The 13,036-nt window shown below is 43.0% G+C and overlaps 1 protein-coding gene across 1 annotated transcript; it reads left to right on the plus strand.

Moving 5' to 3' along the window:
• Positions 1-1,569, plus strand: MRPL51 (mitochondrial ribosomal protein L51). Its single transcript, XM_021092433.1, has 3 exons — positions 1-346; positions 431-541; positions 1,253-1,569. The coding sequence occupies exons 1-3, from the start codon at positions 268-270 to the stop codon at positions 1,447-1,449; spliced, it is 387 nt and encodes a 128-aa protein (XP_020948092.1). The 5' UTR covers positions 1-267; the 3' UTR covers positions 1,450-1,569.

Consider the following 13,036-nt stretch of genomic DNA (forward strand, 5'->3'; position numbering starts at 1 on the left):
GCAGACCGGAAACGCCTCTGCGGGGCAGGGCTACAAGGCCCCTCTGCCCCGGAACCTGGAGGGCGGGGCTCGCCGCTGGGGAAGGCGGGGCCAAGCGGGGCCCGGCAAGTCTGGCGCCCTGAGCTACCTGGGTAAAGCCCAAGATGGCTGCGTCCATGTAATACCAATGTGAACCCAGTGGGGACGGTTCTTATCTCCTCGAAGGCCACATCTGGCCCTCCCTCCTGTGCTCCTGCAGAGGGCTGTTGTAGCAGAGAGACGAGGGCAATGGCAGGGAGCCTTTCTTGGGTGACAGGCAGGGGCCTGTGGGGCCGGTTGCCCTTGACCTGTAGAAGCTTCTCTCTGGGTAAGTGCTTCATGCAGTAAGACGCCTCGAGAACTGTTTCTCAGTAAGCGGCTCAGATTCATTCCTTTTCTTCCCCTTCCTTAGGTATTCCTAGATTGTTCCATGTAAGGGTCACTCTCCCGCCTCGCAAAGTGGTTGATCGTTGGAACGAGAAGAGGGCCATGTTCGGGGTGTATGACAATATCGGGATCCTGGGTAAGACTTGACTCCTTGGTGCAGAATTCCAGAACAGAAGTTATGTCGTAACGACTATAATTTTTCACCTGTGTAGAAATGATACCATGTTCAATAGTAAGAACAAACATTTATGTGGCTATTTACGTTGTGTTGGGCACTGTTATGTGTGTCCTGCATGCATTAACACATTTAATCTTTATAATCTTTTCACTTTAAAGGTGAGGAAACTGAGGCACAGAGATAACCTAGTTTTCCCAAAGCTAGTCAATGGCAGTGCCAGAATTTGACCCCAAGCAGCGAGGCTACAGAGTCTGTGGTCTTGATCCTGTAGCATAATGTGTCTTTTTTTTTTTTTTCCCTGCGATTTTTTGGGCCGCTCCTGCGGCATATGGAGGTTCCCAGGCTAGGGGTCTAATCGGAGCTGTAGCCAGAGCTGTAGCCGCCGGCCTACGCCAGGGCTACAGCAACGCAGGATCCAAGCCGTGTCTGCAACCTACACCACAGCTCACAGCAACGCCGGATCCTTAACCCACTGAGCAAGGCCAGGGATCTAAGGCGCAACCTCTTGGTTCCTAGTCGGATTCGTTAACCACTGAGCCACAACGGGAACTCCTAATGTGTCTTGTCTATAGGTGCTGCTCAGGTAGATGCAACTCTGTTGAAGGCTTAGCTAGTGGAGACTAGGTTCTTTCTCCTCTTGGAACTAACATGTTATCTCACATTACATAGGAAACTTTGAAAAACACCCCAAAGAACTGATCAAGGGCCCCATATGGCTTCGAGGCTGGAAGGGGAATGAATTACAGCGTTGTATCCGAAAGAAGAGAATGGTTGGAAATCGGATGTTCATTGATGACCTGCACAATCTTAACAAACGCATCAGCTATCTCTACAAACACTTTAACCGACATGGAAAGTACCGGTAGAAGAGAAAGCTAGGAACTGTGGAGGAGGCATATCTACCACCCAGGAGAAGGAGGAAGTACTTTTCCTTATGAGGAAAGAGATTTGTATGCCCGCAGTAATAAAATGGGACTTCTTTGGAATGTGTTATCCATATGCGTTATTTTCCTTTAGATGCTGCTTTTACTCATTCAGGAGACTAGAAAGTGTGATTCATTCCTAAGTCTTGTCTTAGGTTTGGACTTTACCACTTGTCTTTTGTGGTCTAGCCATACCTATGGTGTTTAAAACGTAAAAAATGATGGAGTTCCCTAGGGGCCTAGTGGTTAAAAATTTAGTGTTGTCACCGCCATGTCTTGGGTCACTGCTGTGGCTTCGGTTCAATCCCTGGCCAGGGAACTTCCACATGCCTTGGAAGTGGTCTAAATAAACAAACAAATAAAACTAAATAAAGTAAAAAATTGTTGACCCCTTTTGACATTTGGCCTTTCAGAGTGTTAAAAGTTGTAATTTTAGGAGTTCCTGTCATGGCGCAGTGGAAATGAATTCGACCAGGAACTGTGAGGTTGCAGGTTTGACCCCTGGCCTTGCTCAGTGGATTAAGGATCCAGCGTTGCTGTGAGGTCGCAGACACGGCTTGGGTCTGGCGTTGCTGTAGCTCTAGTGTAGGCCAGCAGCTGTAGCTCCAATTAGACCCCTAGCCTGGGAACCTCCATATACCATGGGTGCGGCCCTAAAAAGACAAAAAAAAAAAAGTTTTCATTTTAAATGCCATAATGCCATCATGTTAAATATATTTTAAAAAACCTTTCCACACTGGAATGAAATGTGATAGAAAAATGGAATTATACTTCTATACTATTTCTGGTCAAAAAATATTAGTTGGATACCTTTTCCGAGGTGAGAACAAAGTGTAATATAGCCTCCCCCCGTGTTTTTCTAGTTATAGGTATAAAGTTATAACCTCATACTTCAATATGAGGCATTAAGGTTTGCATGAGTGGTTCCTTAGCCTGACTGAACATCAGAATCTCTGGGTAAACAGTTTAAAAAGTCTGATCCTTCTCCCCAAAGATTTGTGATCTGTAGGGCTGAGCTGAGTCTTGTACGTGTACCTGGGTGTTTTTAATATTAAAAAATGTATTCATCTATACAGGCAGATAGTGCAGAATTTCAAAATTGCAGAAGAGTAATCTGATGAAAAATTTTCTCGGAGTTCCCACTGTGGCTCAGTGGTTAACTACTCTGACTAGGAACCAAAAGTTTTCAGGTTTGATCCCTGGCCTCGCTCAGTGGGTTAAAAGGGTCCAGCATTGCGGTAAGCTGTGGTGTATGTCGCAGACTCAGCTTGGATCTGGTGTTGCTGTGGCTCTAGCATAGGCCGGCAGCTGTAGCTCTGATTAGACCCCTAGTCTAGAAACTTCCATATGCTGCTGGTGCAGCCCTAGAAAAAGACAAAAAAAAAAAAAAGACAAAATTTTCTCACAGCTTATTTTGTGTGCTCTTTCTGAGAATACCACTCTTAAGAGTTGTTTGTTTGTTTTTGTCTCTTTAGAGTCGCCTCCGAAGCATGTGGAGTTTCCCAGGCTAGGAGCAATCGGTGCTCTAGCTGCTGGCCTACGCCACAGCCGTAGCAACTTGAGATTCAAGCCAAATCTGCGACCTAAACCACAGCTCACAGCAATGCAGGCTCCTTAACCCACTGAGCAAGGCCCGGGATTGAACCTGTGTCCTCATGGATACTAGTCAGTCATTTCCACTGAGCCACGACAGGAACTCCTTTAGGAGATTCTTTCTGGATACATACTGTACACATACAAGCTTGTACTTATCAGTCTATCCATCTATCTTTATAAAAAAGTAGGATTCCATGCACACCGTTCTATACCTTGCTTTTTTTTTTTTTTTTAGGGCCTCACCTGTGGCATATGGAAGTTCCCAGGCCAGGGGTCAAATCGGAGCTACAGCTGCCGGCCTACACCACAGCCATAGCAACGCCAGATACAAGCCTTGTCTGCAACCTACACTGCAGTTCACAGCAACGCCATACCTTGTAATTTTACTTAATGTATCTTAGATATGGTTTAGCGTCCTCATATTATGTTCCATAATTGTTTCCAGGCTTTTGCTTCAAAGTATGACTTTAATTTTAAGTAATTATTTTTTTTTGTTTTTGTTTTTTCTAGGGCCACTCCCGTGGCATATGGAGGTTCCCAGGCTAGGGGTCTAATCAGAGCTGTAGCTGCTGGCCTACACCACAGCCACAGCCACGCCAGATTTGAGCCATACTTCTCTCTTTCATTACAACCTGGTGTCAGTAGATTAGCTTCACTGTGTTTTTGGGCAAGTGGTTTGGTAACAAGCTTAAAAAAAAAAATTAGAACCCCTCTCAGGAGTTCCCACTGGTGTTGACTCTGTTGCAGCTGGGATTTGATCCCTGGCCCGGGAACTTCTATATGCTGTGACTATGTCTGAAAAAGAAAAAAAAAAAAAAAAAAAAAACCCAGATCAGTGAAATCAACCTGAGCTGGGGTCCCAGGCATTCATATTTTTAAAAGCTCTCCAAGGGAATTCAAAATCAGGGTTGAATACCACAGTTTTGGAAAGTGAAATAAGGCAAGGGAATACTTTAAAGGTCCCTTTACTTTGAGTCATCTGAGCCTCTGAAATCACATTCTTTTCTTTTTCCTTTTTTTTTTTTTTTTGTCTTTCCATCTTGCTTGATTTTATATGTCTCTGTGTCCATCTTCCCTATTAGCTAGGCCTCATCCCCATTAAGGGCAGAGCCTGTCTTGCACATGTTTGTTCACTGCAGTGGTCTAGCATCTGGTCTCTTTGTACAATAGCTCTTTATTTATTTATTTAAAAAAATTTTTTTTCTGCTGTACAGCATGGGGACCAAGTTACACATACATGTTTACATACTTTTTCCTCCCATTGTTTGTTGCGATGTAAGTATCTAGATATATTTCTCAATGCTACACAGTAGGATCTCATTGTAAATCCATTCCAAAAGCAATAGTTTGCATCTGTTAACCCCAAGCTCCCCATCCCTCCCACTCCCTCTCCCCCAGGGCAGTCACAAGTCTATTCTCTAAGTCCATGATTTTCTTTTCTGTGGAAACGTTTATTTTGTACAGTAGCTCTTAATAAGCCCTTAGTAAATATCTGTAGGTGTCATTCATTCAATAGCTATTTATTTATTTATTTCATTTTTTTAGGGCCCTACCTGCAGCATATAGAAGTTCCCAGGCTAGGCGTCGGAGCTGCAGATGCTGGCCTATGCCACAGTCATAGCCATGCCAGATCCTAGCTGCATCTTCAACCCACCTCACAGCTCATGGCAACACCAGATCCTTAACCCACTGAGCAAGGCCAGGGATTGAACTTGCATCCTCATGGATGCTAGTTGGATTCCTTTCCTCTGAGCCACAATGGGAACTCTCTCAATGGCCATTTATTCAGTTGGTGCTAAGAATAAAAAAAAAAAAAAGACTTAGCCTTTCATAAAATGGTTCAGCCACTTTGGAAATCTCTGGCAATTCCATCCAAAGTTAAATATAGAGTTACCACATGATCCAGCAATTCCACTCCTAGGTATGCACCAAAGAGAACTGCAAACATGTTCACACAAAAACTTATACACAGATGTTCAGAGCAGCATCATTCAGAATAGCCAAAAAGAAGAAACAACCCAAATCTCCATCAACTGATATTGGATAAACAAAGTATGGTCTAGTCATACAATGGAATAGTATTCAGCCATGAAGAGCATGAGCTACTGACACATGCTATAACATGGATAAAACTTGAAAACACTATGCAGATGAAAGAAGTCAGTCATAAAGGCTACATAGTATATGATTCCATTTATATGAAATATTCTGAATAGGCAAACACAGAGACAGAAGGTAGATTAATGGTTGCCAGGGAATGGGGTAAGGAGTGAGGAATCAGAGATGACTACCAGCAGGTACAGAGTTTTTCTTGCAGATAGTGAAAATGTTCTGGGATTAGTGGTGATGATTGTACAACCTTGAATATACTAAAAGGCATTTAATTGTATACTAAGTGAGTGGATTCATATGGTATGTGAATTTTATCCCACTTTGAAAAAATGGGATGGGAGGAGTTCCCTGGTGGCTCAGTGGGTTAAGAAATCTGGCATTGTGGCTCAGGTCACTGCTGTGGTGTGGGTTTTATCCCTGGCCCAGGAACTTCCAAAACTAACCAAACAAAAAACCCTAGTAACGGAAGGAAATTTCCTTAACTTGGTAAAGGTTATATACTAGAGATTAACAGCAAATATTTAAGGAGTTTCTGTTGTGGCACAGTGGAAACTAATGTGACTAGTATGCATGAGGGTGCGGGTTCAATCCCTGGCCTTGCTCAGTGGGTCAGGGATCTGGTGTTGCCATGAGCTGTGGTGTAGGTGGCAGGTGTGGCTCAGATCCCGTGTTGCAGTGGTTGTGGCGTAGGCTGGCAGCTGCAGCTCCGATTAGACCCCTAGCCTGGGAACTTACATATACTGTGGGTGCAGCTGTAAAAAGCAAAAAACAAACAAATAAAAAAAACCCAAATATTTAGTGGACATATATTCCATTTAAGATCAGCAACAAGACAAGGATACCCCTTATTACTGCTGCAATTTAACTTGGTACTGAAGGTCCTAGTCAATGTTATTTAAAAAAAAAAAAAAAAAAAAAAAACGGGAAAGGAGACAGGGAAGGAAGAAATTAAATAGATATGAAGATTGGAAGGAAAGAGATCAAACTGATCATTTACAAATTAGATGATTTTCATTGTCTAAAATAGGAATCTTTAAAACTTCATGCTGTTTGGAAAAATGGTGAGATTTAAAACATGATATCATTTATGTAAATTAAAAATACATGCACAGGAAACAATATACATTTTGCAGAAATACAAAATTATAAATATCAACCATTTTATAATGTTATCTATGGCTAGGAAGGGGAATAAGGAAAAAGGGAATTTAAAAATGAAACGAGGGGAGTTCCCATCGTGGCACAGTGGTTAACGAATCCGACTAGGAACCATGAGGTTGCGGGTTCGGTCCCTGCCCTTGCTCAGTGGATTAAGGATCCGGCGTTGCCGTGAGCTGTGGTGTAGGTTGCAGACGCGGCTCAGATGCCTCGTTGCTGTGGCTCTGGCATGGGCCGGTGGCTGCAGCTCCAATTCGATCCCTAGCCTGGGAACCTCCATATGCCGTGGGTGCAGCCTTAAAAAGCAAAAAGAAAAGAAACGAGGAGTTCCTGTTGTGGCTCATCAGAAACAAACTTGACTAGCATCCATGAGGATTTGGATTTGATTCCTGGCCTTGCTCAGTGGGTTAAAGATTCGGTGTAGTAGTGAGTTGTGTAGGTCATAGATGTGGCTTGGCTCCCATGTTTGCTGTGGCTGTGGTTTAGGCCGGTAGCTACAGCTCTGATTTGAGCCCTAGCCTGGGAACCTCCATATTCTGAGGTGTGACCCTAAAAGACCAAAAAAAAAAAAAAAAAAAAAAAAAAAAGAAAGAAAGAAAGAAATTTTCCTGTGCACAAGTGAAAATCAAGCATCATGAATTGAAGAGCAGGATTAACTCTTTCTATACCTGAAGTCCCCCAGAAAAACAATGTTATATTTTTGTCTTCAGGGTGATTCATGCTCTAAGAAATCCTCTTATTTATTTACTCCTGCTGGTTTCTTAAACTTATCAGTATTCATAACAAGTCAAAATACTTTAGCACACTCTCAACTCCCTTTTGGTATTCTCATCTCATGTACATGTATTATGTATGTCTAATGTTTGTGGTTTGTTTTGGGAATCTAGCACATGTGCCAGTTTAGGATAGCTGTAATAGGTTTGCTTTGTTTTGTTTTTGCTTATCAGGGCCACACCCAAGGAAGTTCCCAGGCTAGGAAGGTCAAATTGGAGCTACAGCCTCTGACCTACTCTACAGTAGCCACAGCAATGCCAGATACAAGCCACATCTGCGCTCTACCCTGCAGCCATAGAGACATTGGATCCTTAACCCACTGAGCTGGGCCAGGGATCAAACCTGCGTCCTCATGGATACTTCTCTGAGCCATCACAGGTACACCTGGATTCGTTACCACTGAGCCATCACAGGTACACCTGGATTCGTTTTCTTGGGCTGCCATAACAAAGTACCATAAATTGGGTGGCTTAAGCAACACAAATGTACCACCTCACGGGTCCAACGACTTGAAGTCTGAGATGTAGGCATCACCAAGGCTGGGAGGGAGAATCTCTCTGTCCCATGCCTCGTTCTTTGGTGGTCCTTGGCTTATGGACATACCTCTGCCTTAATGTTAACAAGCCATGCTCCCTGTGTGGGGGTCTTTCCAAAAATCCCTGTTTTATTTTTATTTTATTTTTGTCTTTTTAGGGCATATGGAAATTCCCTGGCTAGAGGTCGAATCAGAGCTACAGCCCCCAGCAGTCCAGGATCCGAGCTGCATCTGTGACCTCCACCATAGCTCACAGCAACAGCAATGCTGGATCCTTAACCCCTTGAGGGAGGCCAGGGCTCGAACCTGTGTCTTCACGGATGCTAGTCAGATTCGTTTCTGCTGAGCCACGACAGGAACTCCAAAATTTCCCCGTTTTATAAGGACATGACCCTACCTGCATACGACCTCATCTGAGATTATGACATCCGAAACTGTTTCCAAATAAGGTCGTGTGCTGAGAAGCCGAGGGTTGCTGAGCCTACAATTCAATACACAACAGCATTCAGTATCTCCAAGGCGTTCTTATGCTTTTGTTGCTGTTAGTGCTTGATTCCCTATAGCTTCCGCAGATTCTCCACTTTTGATTTTGAAAGAGGGAACCAGTGGCCCTTATTAGTTGCCTTGTCAGGAAACTGGATTTAGACCACCCAATGCCTGCCCTCTTTCCAACTTCCTTCTTTCCTTCCTTCTTTCTTTTCTTTCTTCTTCCTCTCTCTCCTTCCCTCCCTTCCTTCCTCCCTTACTCCTTTCTTTCTTTCTCCTTCCCTCCTTCCCTCCCTCCTTCCTTCTTTTCTTTCTTTTTTTGGCAGTGCCCAAGGCATGCTGAAGTTCCCAGGCCAGGGATGGAACCCATGTCACAACAGTGACCTGAGTAGTGATAATGCTGGATCCTTAACCTGCTGAGCCACTTGCCCTTCTTTTTTATAGCCCCATCCCTCACTCTTTGTTATAGTTATATCAGCATTTTGGCTTAAATCAGTGTACTACTGAGCCAAGTGGTATACTATGGGATACATTATGTTTTATTTATAAATATATATATGTGTGTGTGTGTGTGTGTATGTGTATATATATATATATATATATATATATATGTTTCCATATATATATACCTCTTTATATCTTTCTGAGATATAATTTACCCAATTCAGTGGCTTTTAGTATATTGGCAGAGTTGTGCATCCAACACCACAATCAATTTTAGAACATTTTTATCATTACCACAAAATGAAACCCCATGCCCCTTAGCTGTCACCCATAATCTCCCCTCCCTCCAAGTTCTAGGCAATCACTCATCCACTTTCTGTCCCTACAGGTTCTTGCCTACTTTGGATATTTCATCTAAGTGGAATCATACAATATTTTATCCTTTGTGATTGGCGTCTTCATCTCAGCACAGGTTCAAAATTTCTCCATGTTGTAGCAAGTATTAGCACCTTATTTCTTTTTATTACTAAATACTGTTCTACTGCATGGCTATACCACACTCTACTTTTCCATTTATCAGCTGATGGAGATTTGGGTTGTTTCTACTTTTTGAATATTCTGAATAATGCTGCTATGAACATCTGTGTGTAAACTTTTGTGTGAATGTTTGCAATTCTCTTGGGTGTATACCAAGGAGTGGAATTGGTGGGTCACATGGTAACTCTACATTTAATTGTTTAAAGAATCACCGACTCTTTTCCAAATTGGCTGCGTTATTTTGTATTTCCATGATGGTTTAATTTCTCCACATCCTCATCAACACTTGGTAGTAACTATCTTTTGGATTATAACCATCCTAGTGGTTATAAAGTAGTAACTCATGGTGGCTTTGGGTTGTATTTCCTTGATGGTTGATGATGTGGGGTATCTTTTCTTGTGCTTATTGGCCATTTGTGTATCTTCTTTTCAGAAATGTCATTTAGATCCTTTGCCTACTTTCAAACTGTTTTTTTTTTTAATATACTGTTTAAAAAACAGTATTGAGTTGGAAGTGTTTTTTGTATCTATACAGTCTAGCTACAAGTACTGTATCAGGTACAAATATTTGATTTGCCAGTATTTTCTCCTACTCTATGTGTTGTCCTTGCACTTTTTTTTTTTTTTTTTTGTCTTTTTGGGGCCACACCCTTGGCTTATAGAAGTTCCCAGGCTAGGGGTCACCCACTGAGGGAGGCCAAGGATAGAATCCATATCCTCATGGATACTAGTTGGATTCTCTTTTTTTTTTTTTTTTTTTTTTTGTGGTTTTTTAGGGTTGAACCCATGACATATGGAAGTTCCTAGGCTAGGGGTTTAATTGGAGCTACAGCTGCCGGCCTACACCACAGCCACAGCAAGAAGGGATCAGAGCCACATCTGAGACCTACACCATAGCTCATGGCAATGCAGGACACCTGACCAATGATCAAGGCCAGGTATCGAACCTGCATCCTCATGGATACTAGTTGGATTAATTTCCACTGTGCCAAAATGGGAACTCCCACTAGTCAGATTCTTAACCGGATGAGCCTCAGTGGGATCTCCTCCTTTCACTTTCTTGATACTGATATTTACTGATCTTATACTGACAATTTGGCTGATATAGGATTCTAGGGTCATGATTACTTTTCTTAAGAATTTTAAAGGCACTGCTACATCATGTTCTATCAGTAATACTGGATTGAGTTGCTATTCTCATTCCTCTTCCTTTTTTTCCCCCCTCTCTCTTTTTGAAAAATTTTTAATTCTTGGCACACAGAAGTTCCATGGGCCAGGGATGGTACTCATACCACAGCAGTGACCTGAACCACTGCAGCGACAATGCCAGATCCCTCATCTGCAAGAGAACTCCTTTCCTTTTTTTTTTTGTCTTTTTGTTGTTGTTGTTGTTGTTGCTATTTCTTGGGCCGCTCCCGCGGCATATGGAGGTTCCCAGGCTAGGGGTCCAATCGGAGCTGTAGCCACCGGCCTACGCCAGAGCCACAGCAACGCGGGATCCGAGCCGCGTCTGCAACCTACACCACAGCTCACGGCAACGCCGGATCGTTAACCCACTGAGCAAGGGCAGGGACCGAACCCGCAACCTCATGGTTCCTAGTCGGATTTGTTAACCACTGAGCCACGACGGGAACTCCGCAAACATGTATCTTGATGTGATTCTTTTTTCTTTTGTTGTTCTGGGTACATAGTGTACTATTTAATCCAGAAGGACTTGTTCAATTCAGAAATTTTTTCTTGCATTTCTTTTGTAATCTTTCTCATATGCTGTTTTCTCTTTTTAGAACTCCTACTCTTTTTTTTTTTTTTTTTTTTTTTTTTTTCTTTTAAGGGCCACACCTGAGGCATAAGGAGGTTCCCAAGCTAGGGGTCAAACCAGAGCTGCAGCCACTGGCCTACAGCATAGGCTGGGATCAGAGCTGCGTATGCAACCTACACCACAGCTCAGGGTGAGGCAGGATTCTTAACCTACTCAGTGAGGCCAGGGATCAAACCTGTGTCCTCATGGATACTAGCCAAATTTGTTTCCGCTGAGCCACGACGGAAACTCCTAGGATTGCTATTAATCAGACATTGAATTATTTGGCTTGATTTTTTTTTCTTTTTTCTTTTTTTTTTTTGTCTTTTTGCCATTTCTTGGGCCGCTCCCACGGCATATGGAGGTTCCCAGGCTAGGGGTCGAATCAGAGCTGTAGCCTAGCCACCGGCCTACGCCAGAGCCACAGCAACGTGGGATCTGAGTTGCATCTGCAACCTACACCACAGCTCACAGCAAAGCTGGATCATCAACCCACTGAGCAAGGCCAGGAATCAAACCCACAACCCCATGGTTCCTAGTCGGATTCGTTAACCACTTAGCCACGATGGGAACTCCTTGATTTTCTTATTTTCTTATTTCCTATTTCCATCTCTGTTGGCTCTTGCTCCTGGTTCTTTGTTCCTTATTTGTTTGCAATCTTTGACCACAAGTTATTTTTCTTGGAACTGTATCTGTGGAAATTCCCCAAGGCCTAGATTGAAGATGAGCTCATCCAGACAGGGTTTGCATTGCTTAGGCTGGTGCTTGGTGGCACTGTCAACCCAGAACCACTTTAAATTCTTGCTATTTTGTTTTTAGGACCAAGAAGGAATTCAGGCAGAAAAGCCACAGCTTGTGATTATAAATTGTCTACATATATTTAAAGGAAAAACAGAAAGATCTCCAGGAGGCACCTAACTTCCGGATGAGTGATTTTCTATGCACTCCTCTAGGGGCAGTTGGGGTGTTTGTGCCATGCAGAAGTTCCTGGGCCAGGGATCAAACCTTGCACCACAGCAGCTACCCAAGCCACAGCAGTGACAGGTGTTAGCATACTTTAAACTCACTTTTAAATGAGGATATTGCCCTCTGGAGTTTTGGCTTTAGGATAGGGGACTTCTGCTAGATTTCCAACCCTATGCAGGCCCTGGATTCTGTCTCCTATGCCACAGTGGCACCACATGAGATGACCATGCCTAAATTCAACTTTTAACGAAATGCTCTCAAAGCAAAATAGGCTTTATCTCAGTTTACCTCTTTAGGTACCAGCTTTCACTTAGTTTGTGGTCCTTAAATAGTCTTACTTTCTTGCCAGCTTACATAAATGCTTATTAATTTATTAATTTATTTATTCTTTTTATGGCCACACCTGCAGCATATGGAAGTTCCCAGGCTAGGGGTCAAATTGGAGCTGCAGCTGCCAACCTATACCACAGTCACAGCAATGCTGTATCTGAGCCAAATCTGTGACATATGCTGCAGCTTGCAGCAATGGTGGATCCTTAACCCACTGAGTGAGGCCAGGGATCAAACCCACATCCTCATAGACACTATGTTGGGTTCTTAACCTGCTGAGCCACAACAGGAACTCCCATAAATGCATTTTAAAAATAATCTTTTAGGCAAAGGATCTAAAATAGCTAACTAATTTTGAAAAAGAACAACAGTGTGTGAGAAATACTTAAGTCTTACTGTATAGCTACAGTAATTAAGACAGTGTGTTATTATTATCTTTTTGGTCTTTTCTGTCTTTTTAGGTCCACACCTGCGGCACATGGAGGTTCCCAGGCTAGGGGTCCAATCGGAGCTGAAGCCGCTGGCCTACATCACAGCCACAGCAACTAGGGATCTGAACCACGTCTGCAACCTACACCACAGCTCACAGCAACGCCAGATCATTAACCCACTGAGCAAGGGCAGGGACCGAACCCGCAACCTCATGGTTCCTAGTCGGATTCGTTAACCACTGCGCCACGACGGGAGCTCCAGGTTGTGACATTTTGATAAATCATCCTAGTGGTTTCTTAGAGGATGGATATGAATGAGGGCAAGATGAAACAAAATGATATGATATTTCATTAATTTTAAGA

The sequence above is a fragment of the Sus scrofa genome, chromosome 5 (genome assembly GCF_000003025.6).
Source record: "Sus scrofa isolate TJ Tabasco breed Duroc chromosome 5, Sscrofa11.1, whole genome shotgun sequence".
NCBI classification, from domain to species: Eukaryota; Metazoa; Chordata; class Mammalia; order Artiodactyla; family Suidae; genus Sus; species Sus scrofa.